The sequence below is a fragment of the Nipponia nippon genome, unplaced genomic scaffold (assembly GCF_047370975.1).
Source record: "Nipponia nippon isolate SJK-2023a ecotype South Korea unplaced genomic scaffold, ASM4737097v1 scaffold_19, whole genome shotgun sequence".
NCBI lineage: Eukaryota > Metazoa > Chordata > Aves > Pelecaniformes > Threskiornithidae > Nipponia > Nipponia nippon.
This window is the reverse complement of record NW_028262335.1, coordinates 3449670-3466511: the sequence shown is the minus strand read 5'-3', so window position 1 is coordinate 3466511 and position 16842 is coordinate 3449670. Positions and strand designations below refer to the sequence as shown.

The 16842-nt window shown below is 39.7% G+C and overlaps 1 protein-coding gene across 3 annotated transcripts in view; it reads left to right on the top strand.

The window, feature by feature from the left end:
* The first annotated feature begins 1541 nt into the window (after positions 1-1541).
* Positions 1542-16842, top strand: part of TNFRSF8 (TNF receptor superfamily member 8) — a 29773-nt gene continuing 14472 nt past the window's right edge. For 2 of the 3 annotated variants that reach the window (XM_009460961.2, XM_087755429.1), the window contains exons 1-4: positions 1542-1659; positions 4911-5107; positions 5593-5802; positions 15421-15511. In XM_009460961.2, the coding sequence (XP_009459236.2) occupies positions 5731-5802; positions 15421-15511 (163 nt within the window). In that variant the 5' untranslated portion in view covers positions 1542-1659; positions 4911-5107; positions 5593-5730. The remainder of the gene's footprint in view (positions 1660-4910; positions 5108-5592; positions 5803-15420; positions 15512-16842) is intronic. The other variant, XM_087755430.1, reaches the window with a different exon arrangement.

Here is a 16842-nt window from a genome sequence, read left to right as displayed (position 1 = left end):
TTCTTTACAGCTGTAATGATTAAGTGGCTGTCCTGTCTGGACCATGGAAGATTCACCCTTGAGCCTCTCCATTTCTAGCAAGGTATGGGAGAAAGGGCATAATACAAATGACATTCAAATGATAACATCTTTGTCAAGATGTCTCTCTATGTCTCTCTATGGAGAATGACAACATGTAAATCTACCACTCTTCCAGAAGCTGTAGTCAGAATTACTGAAAGTACAGACATGATGTGATCTTTCTTCTCAGGTCGTCTTTCTCTCTCAGCCAGCCTGTGGGCATAGTAATTCTGCGATATGGTTTTGGTTTCTTTCATGGAAGCCAAGTCTTTCCTGAGAGCACCGAGTTCTCTGTCAGCTCTTCTCATTTTTCAGTCTGACTCAAAATGCACTTCAGTTTTGAAGCTGCTATGCACCAAAAAAAAAGACATTTTATACAGATTCCTTTTTTTTTTGTTACATTAATTATTTTATCACGCTATATAAGGTAATAGTATTAGTTGAGGTAACAGAAAGAGAGTTATAAGATTTTATCCACATCAACTTTATATAAATGATATCTGTAAAAGAAATCTAGTTGAAAATTAAGCTATGTTATCATTATTATTAACATGATCAGTCTGACACATTTTTAGCTGCTTAAGTTTTTATTTCAATCAAAGTTCTGAATGATTTAACCCAATCAAAAAGTGAATAAAATGACAGACATATCATCATATCTTGTTTTGCATATGAACACTGAATCCAAATCTCTGGTAGCAGAAGTGCGCAGTTACACTTCCAGAAAGTTTGACTTTTTAAGCATAACGATACTAAGAGTGGCTTTGCTGCTTCTGGAAGGCCAGAGTGTAGCACTGCTATATATTGTACTATTTAAACTGAGGATATGTTCGTGTGGAAGTAACTGGAATGAAAACTAGGGAACATGAATGGAGTCAGTGGGCTTTGCGTGTGGGGATTTATAGATCTCGGCTGAAGCAAGACTCTTTGCAGTAAGACTAATATCAGCTGAGAAGATTCTTTTTTCCCAGTACATCTAGATTCTCTGCTGTCTGGAGAACTCTTCCAACAGCCATCTTGTGGCTCAGAGTCAGCAAAACCAGTTACTGTTGGTAGCATTTCTGAGCTTCCCAAGGTCAGGAATTGGCTGTTTCACATAAGTACTTTTTGATGTTATATTCTGTAATTAGGGAAAAAAAAAAAAGTGACCTTATCGTTGCTTGGGAACAGACCAGGATGCATCCCCTTCCGTTGGTTGTTCATTAATTGGCAAGAAATTTTCTGTGCTCAGCAAGAGCGCAGCTGATTGAGGCAAAAGTCCCGAGTTGCAAACAAACAATAGTCTGTTCTTTTATTTTAGATTGCTGGTTTGTGTATGTGTGAAACTTTATATAAAGCAAGGAAGCTGATTTCTTTTTCTATTCTTTTTACTAGAGAACAGAAACACCCTGTGAGAACGTCCATCTACTGAAACTACAGTTACTGAAATGACTTGGGATTTCCCTTATGTATTGGGATTTTGTTATGACCCCAGCTCATTATAACCAGTTTTTTTCCCACTGAGAACTCTTGTTTTAAGCCATTGCTACATTTCAACAAGTATGCAACAAGAGCTTCGTACCATCTTCCTTGTTGATCACAGTGGACAAATATACCAAGGTAAATTGCTAAATCAATATAGCTCTGCAGATCGTGTTATTAGGAGCACCTGCAATGGATTTAACATATTGCAGAGTGGTTTGATTGATGAGGCATAATTAAATGGATTGACAAATATTTAATACTAAGAATAAGAAAAGTGTGTGTGCCAGAAAACAAGTATCTGTACCAGAGCGGCATAGAGGGACAGAAATATGCCAATCTGTGACATACTTGGCATAAATGAGATTTTATTCCTTGTTACATGTTCAGACCAGTTCAAATACTTTGTCAGCTACCGCTAGTTCAAACTCCGATTGCTTTCTCACTAAGTGACGTTTCTCAATGAAATCACATTGCACCAGTGTTGCCCTTTGTCCCGTCTGTCGTCTCTGGGCTACTGAAAGATTTCCAGGGAAGTTTAGTATTTTGGCTTCTCTTACAATGCCTAAAATCTTTGGGATCCTGAATGCTCTCCCTGTGTGTTGTTACTACGGTGTCACTTTCCAAGATCCCCAGGAAGAGAGCTCTCCAGTGGCTAAAATGCATAAATAGATCAAGAGAGGTGTCAAGAACGTAATTCTTGGTGACTGCTTGCTTTCCTTCCTTTAACCATCAGATTCTTTGTTTTCTATGACAGTAAATGCTTTCATTTTTCTTTTTTAATTTATTAAGAATTCCACCTTTTATTTGTACGCCCTATAGTATGTAACGTGTATCCCAACATGCACTGCCTTTGGTACTACTGAGACTCCTCGTGAAGTTTTAGGGTCTGGTGTTGTTTCATCTAGCTAAGTAGCAAGAGTTTAGTGATTTTTCATCAGCGTACTGCAATGCTTTAAATAACAACACTGACAGACACTGAAATACAGATTTTAGACAAGGTTATTTTAATATGTATCCTTTTAAATTCAGTGGTCTCATTTATCTGTTTGACAGATATTGAGAGATGACATTCTCAGTGTTTTATTTTCACCGATACAGCTAGATGTATATTAACTGAACGCACATATTAAAAACACAAAGAACTATGCTAAAAGTACAATATGAGACTAAAATCAGCCACTTCAAAATTAGAAAATGTCATGAGTACTTTTGCTTGAGAGTGTGTGTAACAGTGCTACTTCTGCAGTATTCTATGACTACTTTTTTTACTAAGCTATCACTGTTAGCAGCACAGCGAATAGACAACACTGAAGGAATGTCTTGGGCATGTTAAAGAGACTTTCCCTCATGGCTTAGCTGGGTCTCTGCATTCTTTTGCTGTACGTATCAAGCGACATTTGAATAACCACTGACTTACAGGACCTTCTCTGATCCCCTGCACCTCAACTCCATGCAACACATACAGATGATCAGCACAAATCAGATACCTGGTGTAAAAATTGCCTAAGCATTAGCTAACCTCGGCATTAACTAAATTAGTTAAAGTAGAAAATGCCAAGCAACCTTATCTTCGGGCATTGCTACCTTTAACACCTAAAACAAAAGGAGATTCAGAAGTTAGAGACAGATGTGTATAATCAAGTAAACATTATAAATAATAGCAGCATGCTCATAGGGCCTTTCCCCTTTTTTTCTGATAGACATTGTCCTCTGATGGAAGAACAGAGAAATAGGGGTTGTTTGTTTGCTTCTATTTGTTCTGCTTTTTTTTTTCGTATTAAGATAGAGGATTATTTTCTAGGAAATATAGGCAACATTTAGAGAACAGCAGTGTGGGTTTGTTATAAAACTGAGATGCTTCTTCCAGTTACTGATAGGGCTTCTTTTGGAAAGCCCCTTTCATTGTATTTGAAATTAAAACACACAAAGTCTGAAATTAATGCATTCAGTTAAAAATGCATGCAGGTTGGAACATTCCTATTAAACACAACCTCTTCATCCTTTTCGTTGTTGTTGCTTTTATTACAGACTCGTAATAGCATTGTGTGATGTAATAGCCTTTCCGAAAAGCCAGCAGCAACAATAAGTACTTTCCGCTTCCCATCCTTTTAAATACCTAGTTCAATCAAGAATGAATTTAAGAATAAGAAATTCTAAGAACGATGGCAGCTGGGAAGCCTGGTTTCACTTTGGGCATGTGAGATGGATTCTTTCTTCTGAGGAACACTGGTCTCCCACTGCAACCTTTCCCTCAGTGAAAGTGTTGCTAGAATCTTTCCTCTTTATCCAAGTCATCTCCTTCCAAGAAACTTTATAAAACTTAATGGCATTGCATCCTCAGCCAAATTTGATTGAAGTTGTCCAATGGGTTAAAAAAATTGACACCATTGATTAAAAAGGAACTGACATATGTATATATACAAAATGCTCAGTATGCTCATTTCAGTCCTATTTTTTCTGGAAAACAGGCCAGAAAACTCTCCCTGTTGCCAGTCCTGGGAAATTCTTTTACACATGATTTTTTGTACTCAGATACTTACTTTTTGTATCAGATACGTTGACCTCAGCAGTATGACTTAGAGGCTAAAACTTTCCAGGCTGTGTCTTATGTTGGTTCCTGTCCTTTTGCTAGAAAACCTTAGATAGGAGCTGATCAGAAAAAAAAAGGGGGAAAAAAAAAAGGGGGGGGGGAAGGGGGAAAAAAAAAAGACAAACCAATTGCCCTGACTACTATGTCATTTGAAACCACGCTCATAAATTGGGAGAATTGCCTAATGGCATATTATTACACAAGATTAAGACATTTTCTAGCCCATTCTTTAATTAGGAAAAACAAGAATGTAATATTTGGACATTCAAATACTTAGTTGTCTCTAGACGTTAAAGGCATACCTACTACAATCAGCTTTTATAGCTAAGAGAGCTTAGAAACTGAGAAATAACCTGACAGAGTGAAGAAAGGAGGTTAGGTTTGTGTGTCAAATACACAGTATGCAATGTTCTGAAAATGCCTTGTTTTTATAAGATGGTATTCTGGAGAAAGAAATAGAGGCAGTTAGTTAAAAAGAAAAGGGTTACAACTGTGAGTTAAAGATGATATTTACATAATCCCAGGGTCCCTGTGGAATGCTCTCATCTTTGTTACTCTGTTGTGATGGCAATGAGGTAGCTTTGTGTCTTTAATAAAACAATCAATTATCCAACTTTCAATCTTTTCTCATTTCTTTTGTTTTTCTTTTTCTTTTTGCTGATAAGGGTGAGAAGCAAAAAAACCATGGGTGTGAGAATTCAAATTCTCATTATTTTCCTGAGCACCTCAGAGAGGTTTTCAAGGCAGTCTGCCCTTTTTTGAAGTGGCTAACTTGTACTTTTGACAAAACTTTTAGGGCAGATAAGAAAGCTTCATGACACCTTAAACCAACTGAAATCTTTCCAGGCACCAGAGCCAAAAAATGTTATCCAGAGTAACAAATGAAAGTGAGTGAAATGACGAGTAGCAGTCCAAGGGATGATTGTCAGCAACAGGAGTTGATTTCAAGTGGGACTGAAGGAAAGAAAAGAATTCTCAAAAGGATGGTCTGCGGTATGTTGGTGTTTAAATGGCAATGTGTAAAGCCTAAACCTTCGCGGAGTCACCCTGGTTGGTTGTGAGTTTTCACACACTCATCCAAACAGGAGTAAAATGAGTGTACTGAAAAAATGAGTGTTTCTTACTGGGAACTCTCTTGAGACTTGGTTGCAGCTCTTGAGCGTGTGGTGGATGGACGGGGCAGGGCTTGGACTCGTGCCTGGCCAAGGCTTTGGGGTGGTGAAGTGCTCTCTGAGGGCAGCCTAGATGACTCAGGAGCCTGTGTATCTGCACAGCCAGCTGGGTACCTCGGGTGACAACCTTGATGCATGCAACCAGCTCAAAGAAACCCGACAGCTCTGGGACTAGTGATTGACGCGGTTTTGTTTTGTTCTTTTTTTACTTTTCTTTTTTGGGCAGCCCCCCCCTCCCCCTTCCTTCTGAATTGTTTTCTCAGCTTGCTTGAGTCTCAAAGCCTGTCTCCTGCTTGTCTTGAACAGCTGGAATGGCTCTGGACTGAATGAACAGACACGGAGCAAGACTGGGCTGGACCCTGGGAGGATCTCAGCCTCCAGGAGGAGTACCCTGGCTGTGTAACCTGCGATGCTGGGAGCTAGGGAGATTTAACACCGCTGCAGATGGCTGCCTGCAGCCTGGCACTAGGACTGTGGCTCCTGCTGCTTCTCCAGGATATCCAGACAGCCCCACAGGTAAGGCAGGGTGGCACCAGGGTCCTGCAGCCCCTCAGGATGCAGGAGCCTGGAGAGGTCTGGGGGCACTCTGGGCTGTAGGGCTATCCTGCCCACAGGCTGGGTGCTGGGTAGTGGGTGTCCACAGAAACAGGCGTTGTGATCTGCATCTTTTTGTTGGCATTGCTAGTGTTGCTGCACCTCCAGGCACATCACAGGTAGGGAATGAGGAAAGATTTGATAGGGATGGAGGACTGTGCTTGTTTGTTTGGGTGAGTGGCTTTTATTTTTGCCTGCATGGCCAGCTGCTCTGTGACAGGCACATTCCTTGCAGAGCTTGATTCCAAGGGTTTCTGCTCACTCTGCTGATGTGAGTCAGGGCTGGCAAATTGAAAGGTGTAAAGGCAAACAAAACAACAAAATACCTTCCTCTTTACAACCGCCCACCCCTCTGACACTGAATTCCTCATGAATGGGCTATTATTTCTGCATCAAATTGATTTAAAATAGACATAGCCCACTAGTTGCACTCAGCTGATGCTGTAATGCAAGCTAGCTCCCTGCTCAGATCATATCATCTCTTGTGGGTTTGCCCCCCCGCCCCCCCCCAGTGGATCACATGGCAATGAGCCCTCAGCACCTGGCATAAATCCAGGTAATTTCCCTGGCTGACACTTAGGCGTGCGTGCGCACACACACACACACACACACACACAAAGAGGTCAGTTGTAGAGGCTCTTTGCACAGGTAAAGTCAAGCAGGTGAGCAATTGCACACTGTGTTGGATCCTGAAATTGTCCCTTTTCCCTTGCAGTGGAAATATGAGCATGTATTAGCCTAAGACACCTGTCTGTACATTGTAACTGAACGATATAGCACATCACTTGGGCTGTCAGGAGATTTTTTTACAAGAAACTGACTCTGATTACATCTTTGAAAATAACCAAGTCCTGCATACTCTTCATAGACATTTGAAAAATATCCTCCTGGCTCTTCTGGTAAGAGTAGGAGTTTGCCCTTGTGTCTTTAGTTGTAAATTCCCCTCCCACATTGCAAGTTTCCTCTACTTTGCCCTGGTTATCTGTTCTGCCACTGCCTCCTTCCTGAAGGATCACTGTTCTTCTATAGGATTGGAGTCTGTAGTCCTTACTCAGCTGAGGAATACTTAGGAGGGCATTCAGATAAGCTTGTCTGGTCTGCTGAATGTGAACTACTTTAAGAGACAGGCAATAGAAAAAAAGATGATATTTTTGCTATTTGACATCACTTTTGGTGTTTTGTTCACAAAATGAAAGGGACAGAGAGAAAATTTGGTTTTCTGATACTCATTGTCAATGTTCAGACTCACTGCAAAATCATCAGTTACCTGGAATAAATATGCAGATCTTGCTGGGATAAGCAACTGGCTTTTCACTGTCTTTCTGTTTTGCCTCTATCACAGCAACGCTTGCTTTTACTGCTACTGGAGTACAAGTGATACCATTTAATGTGAGCAAGTCACAGCTTATTAGTCGTATTTTAAACCATATTCCACCTCACTTGAGTCGACAGTTTGGGTTTTGTTTGTTTTAATATTCAATTACTTCTCAGTTGTTAATAATGTCTTTACTGTCAAGCAGATGAAGCTTGACTGCTTGAAGTCTTAGATTATCAGCTTCTTTTGTACTGTCAGAATTTGGATAGAAGCTTGAAAGGGAGTCAACTGTTTTGCTACAGTATTAGTCAGTTCTAGAATAGCGCATGCTGGTAGAAGATTTTTTTTTTTTTACTGTAATATGCTTTCTTCCTGACTTACAGCTCATTTGTAGCAAGCTGATTTCTTACTCTGCCTCACCATCACTTTTTCTCTATGAGCTCAAAAGACCATAAATAAATGAGTCAAACCTTGTCCTGACTGAATTGCAGAGTAGCCTGCTGAATTCAGCACCATCTTTACAATTGCCATTATTTAAATTGGAATAGCAAACATGTTTGTAGATACAAGGAAAGCCTATTTTCTAAAACAAATTCTCAAAAGCAAGCACTGAAAAACACAAATGCTTTGTATCAAATATGTTTGCTTTATTTAATTGGGCTTTGATCTGCAACGCTTTAAAAGAAGAAAAAGATAGTTGGCCTGATAGGTCAATGAAAGCGGTAAGCCAAGGGATCCCCGGCCATCCTGTTACAGAGCAGTCCAAACAGGATATGAATTGTGGTCTTTTCTTTCACAAGATGTATTCCAGCTCCTTTTAAATCAAAAACCTTTATTTGAAGTGCTTGCAGGAAAAGATTAGTGAAAGTCAGTCTCTGTCTCCCTCCAGGTGAACAGTACACTGAATCGAATTTAAGAACTCCTTGTATTAGAGCAAAACCAGATGCAAATTACCAGTCTGATAGAGACTCGTGGCTTGTTCAAATTTTTTCAAAAAATGCGGACAGATTAACTTTGCAGTGGCAGGCTTTCTGCTACACCGGCGGTTGTTCACTACACCAGCTTACCTTCTTGTTAGTTTAAATATTTATCTGTTCCTCTACAGCTGGCATAAAGCAGCATTAATTGTGCATTGGGTCCTCATGTCCAATCCAGATCAAATCAATTCTGATATAGCACGCAGATGCAGAAATAATGTCTGTGAGGTTTCCCGTTACAGCTGTGCCCATCAGCAGAGACCTGTCACACAAAGGGGAGGCCCTGCTCCTGGCTACACAGTGCCACCAACTTCTTGCATTGAATTTAGTGCAAGTGACTGTGCAGCCACAGGGTGAGTTGTTTCAGTGCAGTAACCCCCTGAAAAGCAACTTCACAAATTCAGAAAGCAGAGTTTTTAGTCAAATGAACTCCTAGAACCGATTCGTTCTCTGGAAACACAATTGCTCTGTCTTAAACAATCAAGGAATTAGAGGGGAAGGGAAATGTGGGTACAGGCAAGAGAGGGGAAGTGGGATTGCACCCTTGGATGGCAAAGAGCCACAGGGTTAGCGTAGCTGTAATAGACACATATTCCCACTTTGCTAATACATTCTTAGTACAGACCCATCCATTCAGTTTCCTCACAATCAGAGGGAAGGACAAAGACGTACTGTTCTCCACAGCTGGATTCCTTGCCCCTACCCACCAATACTTCTGTGATCTTCCTTGAATTTTAAAGTGTTTTTTTATAATACATATTAATGGACAGAACTGTAAGTACTAATGGACAATACTATATGTCATTGGGATAAAATTGGTATTTCTTCATTGAGACTCAATTATCTTTTGGAGAGAGGACAGGGAAATGTACAACATCTCATCTTTTCTTCAGGAAACACTAGGAAATGATGCCTTAAAAAGTGAAATTGTGCTAGAATTTTGCATTTCCCTGGCAGAACCTGAGTTCTGTTTCTGTCTGTCGAGATTCAGACAAGAGTGGAAAAGGAGGAGGGACAGTCAAAAGATGAAAGAGAAAAATACTTTGAACAGTAATTAAACAGGATTTTGAGGTTACTGCATTTCATTCTGTTCCTTGCAGAGATGAGGAGAGTTTGTTCTGTAAAACTTATTGGAGATTTCCTTGATGAAGCAAAGCCACATGCTAGTTGCTGCTGAGTAGGGATTATACCACACTCTTCAGTGTTTCTAGGCATTCCAGGAAGAGGAGGGAATGGGGCAGAAGTGAAAGTTCTTACACACAAATCCTTCCCTACAAAGTAAGTAGTAAGGGGCAGAAATGATGAAGTGAATCTTCTCTCACTGGCTGATTGACAATTTCTGTAAGCATACTGGAGCCAGGAGAAATGGCCAACACCGTAAGTGGAGAATTTCTTAGCACCTTCTTTTTTGTGGGCCTCTACACACAGGCACCACGGAATCAAGAAGGTGAACCCCCCACCACACCCTAACACTCACAGCTAATACTTTTTTGTAAGAAGGTGATAGTGTTGAGGTTTTGTAATGCGAGGCTGAAACTTTTTTCTGTCCCCTTTGCTTTATCCCTCCCTTTCATTTCAAGAGCTGTTTATGAGCAACTAGGACCTGCTAAGTCAAACCTTAACTGTCAGCTTCTGCCTAACAAAGAGTCTTAATTTAACTAAACTGGTTTTGCTCTGGAAAAATGAGTTTTATTAGTGATATTCACACAATCCTGAGTCAAAGTAAGTTCGTATTTTTTTCTGAGACAGGGTTAAATTTCCAGTCATCCTAGAATGTACTAAAAAAGGATTCTTTGACTTAAGTTCATACTAACAAATGGGATAATGGTCCAAGGCAGAAGACCTTCACTATTTCATAGTTAAAGCTTGTCTGTCTTATTCAATATTTTATAATGCTTGGTTTTGTCCAAGCACTCACAACCAGAAATATATTAGAAATGTCTTAATGCTAGATTTTTGTTGTCAGAGAGCAGTAAGAGCACGTATGCTTTTCCTTCCCGCTGTGTTCTTCTTGAGCCCTCATATGATAAAGGACCGCTTTTTACATTAATTTTTCTCCTTTTCTTCTCACTGCCCTTGTGATTCCCTCTCTTCTTTTAGGTGATCCCTGTTCTGATTAAGGCTTGACAAGAGGGACATTGTCTTTAAAAGCTTCCACTGTTGGCTACCATGATCTCAGTCACAATACCGGAAACCCAATACATAACAGGCTCCCACAGTTGCAGCCGTTGGTAACGTAGCTCAAAACAGGTCTATGCAGCTCAAACCAGTACGTATGTGTGCTGAGGAGATCAAGGCTGCTACTGTTGGTGGGAATTTTTCTCAGAATTTCCCTCATCTAAATAGGATCATTCTGTGCTGTCACCAGATTCCTTTGTAGCCACAGTGTTAGAAGACAACTAGCTTTTCCTTTGTCTGGTTTGATTACAAACAGCATGTGATGTCTTTCTGAGCAAACTGCTTACCCAAGTTTTTGAGTGGAAGCATACTTTTATGTATGGAAAAGCTAGAGAGAATGTAAACTGTAAGTTCTGCTGTAGCAGACTGACCTGTCGTGGTAGTAGTTATCCTCCCCTTAGCAATTGAACTGCGAGTGTTGGCAGGATAAGAAGTGTTTACAGCACCATTGGTGATAGTTTGGATAGGATTCGGTAAAACCAAGCAAATCTAAAGTTGAAGACCCAGTGGGATGGGAGGGACAGTATGTTCCCTATGCCCTTACAGAGCCTATCTGACGTTCCCTGGTGCTACCACCACAAAAATACCCATAATTGTAGATAGACACTGGACTCAGTACCGCAAGGACTTTAAAGTAACACATCTAAGGCTGAGCAATGATGGAGCCAGGCACAGAACCACCAGCCTCAAACATTAAGCTACAGGGCCTTTTCCTGCCCTCAGCCTTGTGGTGGCCTCACTGTCACGTTGCTGTGGGTTTATACAGAGTTGAGCCGGGAGGTCCAAGCTCAGACAAAAGGAGTTCACCCAAGTCATTTTGATGTTAGAAATCCGGTTTGTGTTCCAGCTGCAGTTTGTAGTAGGCTTACCACTATATAGAAAAGATAAGTTGCTATTGAAAATAGACATGTCGGTTCAACAGCCTTAATTTCTGAGAAGTTATGCATGTATGTTGCTTCCATAATTCTGTGGAAATCTAATGCTTTTTTTGGCCGAGCCACTGAAATATTTTTCACTTTTTAACAGTAATGGTTAATCAGCATTAAAATAGTTCATAAGTCCAGCACTCAGTTGTCATTCTGTCCAGGAACAGCAAGACAAATATGCAATACGGATTTTGCAGTCCTTCCAAATTTGGATAGATTCGATGGTTGATGTCTAGATTTCTGCTGTTAAAAAGGAGTAGCCAACAGCTGAGGAACAAAAAAACCCAAACGCATCAATCTTATCACTTGAAGTCTTCTTGCACACAGAGATCTAAGATGATGGTCAAATCAAGAAAATGTATAAGATATATCTGCAGAAGCACTGAGTCACGAAGGGATTGGGACTGGAAAATATGATATCTAGAATTCCCTGTATTTCTTGGTGAATTGTTTCCAGTAATCTCTTCCTAATTATAAATACTGAGCTTATCAAAATGAAAGATCAAACAAGCCAATATTTTATTGCAAACTTGCACCCTAATTTCCCTAATTGTAGATGAGATATCAGAGGTGGTATTTGACATGTGGGAAGAGTAGTTACATGTGGTGAAACTGAGGTAATTCACATGTTCCGTCATCGAGTGGGTAAATTAACTCAATCCTATTGGTACCCCCTAATAATGCATGTTTTTGTTCCCTTTTCACTTCATATCTTTGGATGGTTATCTTTTGGTTTAGTTAATTTTTCTGTCTATGTGTAATAAGTTAAAATTACATTATTGTTGTATGGCTGACTTTCCTTCACCCTTTTCCCAAAAGCAGCCTAATCAAACCTCTGCAGAAAATGAGTTGGCACCACCATTTTACAGAAGACTTAAAACATTTTGACCTTGGTCCTTCACCTCTGCTGTTTCTTCAAGGCATGTTCTTTGTTTTTAGGCACCAATTTGTTTTGCTCCCCCAAAAACTCATAGAAGTTTTGGTGGGTTCTTAGTGCAAGATTTTTTATTCCAGATGCATGAAAACTTGAAATTTAGCTTACAAAATGCGTTGCATAAGTTAAGAAGCAGAGCCTATATCATTTTTAGTGACACTTACCCACACTGCCAGTTTTGCTTATGTAATTTATTTTGGGCTTTTAAACCTGAAGTGCTGGAGGTCTGAGGGCTTGGTTTATACTCAGGTCCTCACCTTGAAGTATGTTGTCTACAAAGGGCCAATCTTTCTGCTTAGTTTAAGAGCAGAACTTTGCATCATTGTATTGCTGTTACATGTCACATTAGGAATCAAACAGTTTTAGGATTTAGAGGGAAAAAAATGACAAGAATGGGGAGATGATGACTGATGCTGCACATTGATATGTACATTATTTATCACTGAAAGGATCTATAGTAAGTTTCATACTCATGAAACACCTCTACTGAACAGATGGCAACTCTTAAAGACGTTTTGCAGGTAGCTGTGGATGTGGGGGGTGGTCTTCAGAAGGAAGAAGTGGTGAGGTCTTCAGAAGGTGGTTTCTCAGCCATAGAAATCATGTTATGATTTGTTAAAATGACTTCTTTTTACAGCAGAGCACCTTGGGCTTGGCTGAGTAAACCGTAAAGGTGGCTACAAGGCTGTGCTTGTAACTGGATACTTGAAAGCAGCATTTTTTGTGAAGCTGCGGATGTCATGTATTATGTAGCTGGCTGTAATATATAGCTGCCCTCTTGTGGAAAGGAAAAAAAAAAAAAAGTTGAGTACTCTTTCGTGTGTATATTTTCATAATTTGTGTAGTATGTATGCATAGTTCATGCAGTAATTTATCACAGCACTAGCATCAGGTCAAATTAATAATCAGAATTTGCATTGCTCTAACTAAGAGCAGAATCTAATTCTAAACTGATTTCAATATTTTAGACAAGGTGACTTTTTAAAAGCAGCCCTTCCCTCACACTTTTACACAAACACTATTGCTTTATTTAAACCCCAAAAGAGATAAATAAATAAGCTGTAAGCTTCTGTGCTGCATAAGTCATTCAAGAATTTTGTTCCCACCCTGATTTAAAAGTTAATATCATTTGCAGCCAGAGTTGGTTGCCCAGGAGAACCAGGAAAAGAAGATCAGGTTTTTGTGGTTACTTCCCATAGCTAGTACAGAGAAACTAATCCAGGATGACTTAGCTGCAGCCAGCATGCTGTTCTTTCTTAAATTTGCTTTTTAAAACTAGTTAATTCACTTCATATCACTGAAGTGACTCCTGAATGACCCTTTGTCTAGTGGCTGGTCTCGTCGTGTCATTTCCTGTTATTCAGTTCAGTCTCAGAGTGGCTGGCAAACCAGGGTGCTTCTCCACACAGATGCGAGGAGATTCCACTTCCTTTTCCTACAGTCTAGGGCTTCCTCTTCAGAAAAGAAAAATACAGGGTGCACATTTGTAAACTTGATTTGAGTCAGGCTGAGCAAGCAGCCATCTGCTATTTCCTCTATACAGTAAGCTAGCAAAAATGCTTTGCAGGGAGACTGTGTGGCCCAGTGGTTAGTGCTGAAATGTGTCAGGCAGGATTTCTCCGTTCTATTACTGGAGCTTGATGAAATTTAATGGTTTCAATGTGTTTCTATTTCTTGTCCTTTTGTTAATTTCCTCCTTGACTGAAAGTTCCTGTTATCTGATGTAACCTGGGGCAAGTTAAATAACTGTTTTATGGTCCTGCTGTGAAAAGAACAGCGTATTAAACAGGAGAATACGGCTGTGAAAGTAGTTAGGTACTAAGATTCTGCACTGCATACAAAGGCAGTAGGAGACAGTAGGTATTATTTCAAAGGCCAATGGGAAATTCATCTGCAGAAAGTAAGATGTAGGTTTTCTGAAATATTTAACTGCTCTACCAGTATCATGTGGAAAAATCTCTGGGGAATCTGCTGATTGAGTCTTTAAAAAAAAAAAAGCCATTTATACCTTCTAGCAAATACTGAAAATGAAATTCAGATAACCACATTTTTAGGGGATTATTAAGGGAGATGTCAAATTAAAAAATCTGATTTTCTCATCAGAAAACTTGCAGCACTGTAATTTCCCAGAGCATGTAGTGGCCTTGCCATTCAAAAATCAAGTCCTATTATGTGCTTCTTGATACAATTCATAGCTGAGTCTCATTTTCTAAGCTAGTATTAGAACTATTGTGTGGGGTTTTTTTAACGAAACAAGTATCAGTTATGTAGTCAAAGAAAAGGTTGCTCCTGAAAACCTTCACTCACAATAGAAGTGGCATCAGTTATTTGAATAAAGGCTTCATTATGTATTTGCAGCATTTCTTTTCAAGGCAATAACCTCTTGTTCTCAGTGTAGGATTTGTCCCTAAATGATAAGTAAAACAATTTATTGGTTTGTAATAAACACATCTTTAGGTCACTAAATTCAAGCATTATGAGTGCATAAATAACTGAACAGAAAGACTTGTTTGCTGCAAACAAGAGTTATCTTTGTGGATCACAGCCAATCTAGCTAGATTTAGATGATGCTGACTATGACACCACCTCTTATTCCAGTGCACACAGAGCTGGAAATCTGTTACAGATGTTAGGGATTCTTTTTTTTTATTTTCTAAAAAATATTTATCTCAAATTAACATGGGATCATTTCAGGACAGCTATTTTTAGCCTTTTTTTTTTAATTTGCTAACTGCTACAAGATTTCTAAAGGAGATGCAGACTAAGAGACAGGCTTTTCGTAGTGATCTTACTGATCCTGCAGCTAGGTTTCTAAGGGCGTTTGGAGGATTGGCTGAAAAGCATTTTTGTAGGGCAATGCCACCATCCTTTTTATTGTATGAAACAAGGAGTTAGTTTCTGAGTTCCGAAATGCTTGATACACAAGTTGGGCTACAGTGTTCCATTCCTATGTTTAAATGACTTTCAGATAAAAGAGCCCGCTGAGTGAAGACACATGGTGAATTATTGCTAAATACACTGAATATTGCAATCTTTGCTTAAGCATATGGGCAACAGTAACTTAGTTGCTTTGGGGATACTTGAACTTAAAAATCTGTAGGCTTTTCCTTACCGTCTGCAGCTACCATCTCTTGAGACAGATGCTGGGATCTGCTCGAATATAGAACTAATTGTTTTCTAATTGTGTCTTTTGTCTGTTTCAATTTCTAGACATCGTTAACCCCATCTCATTCCTGTGATACACTTGAGAATTGGTTCTATGATGAAACTTCACGGAGCTGCTGTTACCAGTGTCCCTCAGGTCAGTATGTTTGTAATTCAGTTAAATTAACATGGAGCCTTTCTCGTAGAGATAGTAGGAACCATGTATATCTGCAGAATTGCATTTTGTCCCTGAAGAAAACTACAATTTCATGAATCACTATCTCGTGTGGATCCAGATGTGAACTTTTTCTCCACTGCCCTGCTCCTGTTCAGTCTGCGTGCAAACAATCTGTAAATTGCAAACAAGATAACTTGCGAGAATTTTTCATGTGTTTTTTATCAGTTGACATGACACTCTGAAGTAGCTAGAAGCTGGCAGGTCAGCATTAATTTCAACTTGCCTCAGGGTGTGAAATAGCGCAGTGAAATGAGGCAAAATAACTTTCTGATCGGAGACAAAAATATACAATGAAGGTGTGGAAAAATCTGTCATTATCCTCATAGTCAAAACGGTTTAGAAAGTGTCTCACATGAGAAAGGGAACAGCCCCTTGTCGAGGGACACAGTGAGCTTTGCTGGAAGCTACTTGTGACTCAGAGGCACATGAGGTCAAAAGCAGGAAACACCTTGGTGAGACAAGAGTTGTGGAAATCTCTGAAACTCCCCCTATTGGCCAAAAAACCCCTCAGTGGGTGGGGCATTTTATGGTACTTCACCATCATCAATCTCTTCTTATAGAAATTTTTTCTTTTTCTTTTTTTTTTTAAAGGAAATTTTTGACATTTATTTGTGCTCTAATAATAAAGAGGCATTTAGCGCTTGGTTGCTAGCATTTGCATGCAGTTACATCAGGGTTCCCACTGGGACATCTTGTACTGCTGGCCACACCACTAGGATCGTTCAGAAGTTGTATGAGTAAACAAGACCAAGGGATTGAGAAACTGGTCCTGTAAAAGAAGAAAAGGGGCGGGGATCTGACTCTGAGCCGATCCCAAGAAGAGCTCTTTTCTCCCTCAAAACCGTACTTTGCAAAAGCTCTCAGATGTCATAGTGAGGTCTTGTGACAAGCAGAGATCTGATTTACATCTAGCTGTAATGAGCCACCAGTCTCAATCATTTCACCTCTGCTTATTCTTGAAACTCATTTTGTTGCCACAATCTCACGTCAGTTTTGGACATCTCTTCACATCCTCCAGGGCCTCCTTCACAACAGAAACTGATAAGAATCCTTTTTCATTTTAATCTTCCACTACTCCTTCAAGCAATAACCTGTTCATACCTGCTACTAACTACTCACTACATAACTGCTCACTGCAAAGAAAGAGAAGCTTTTCTAAAATTCCATTTAATCAAAGTGGAGCATCTCAAACTCTTGATGCATTCTGGCTTTACTTTCCTTGGTGTTCCACCCTACAGATGTACAGCTTT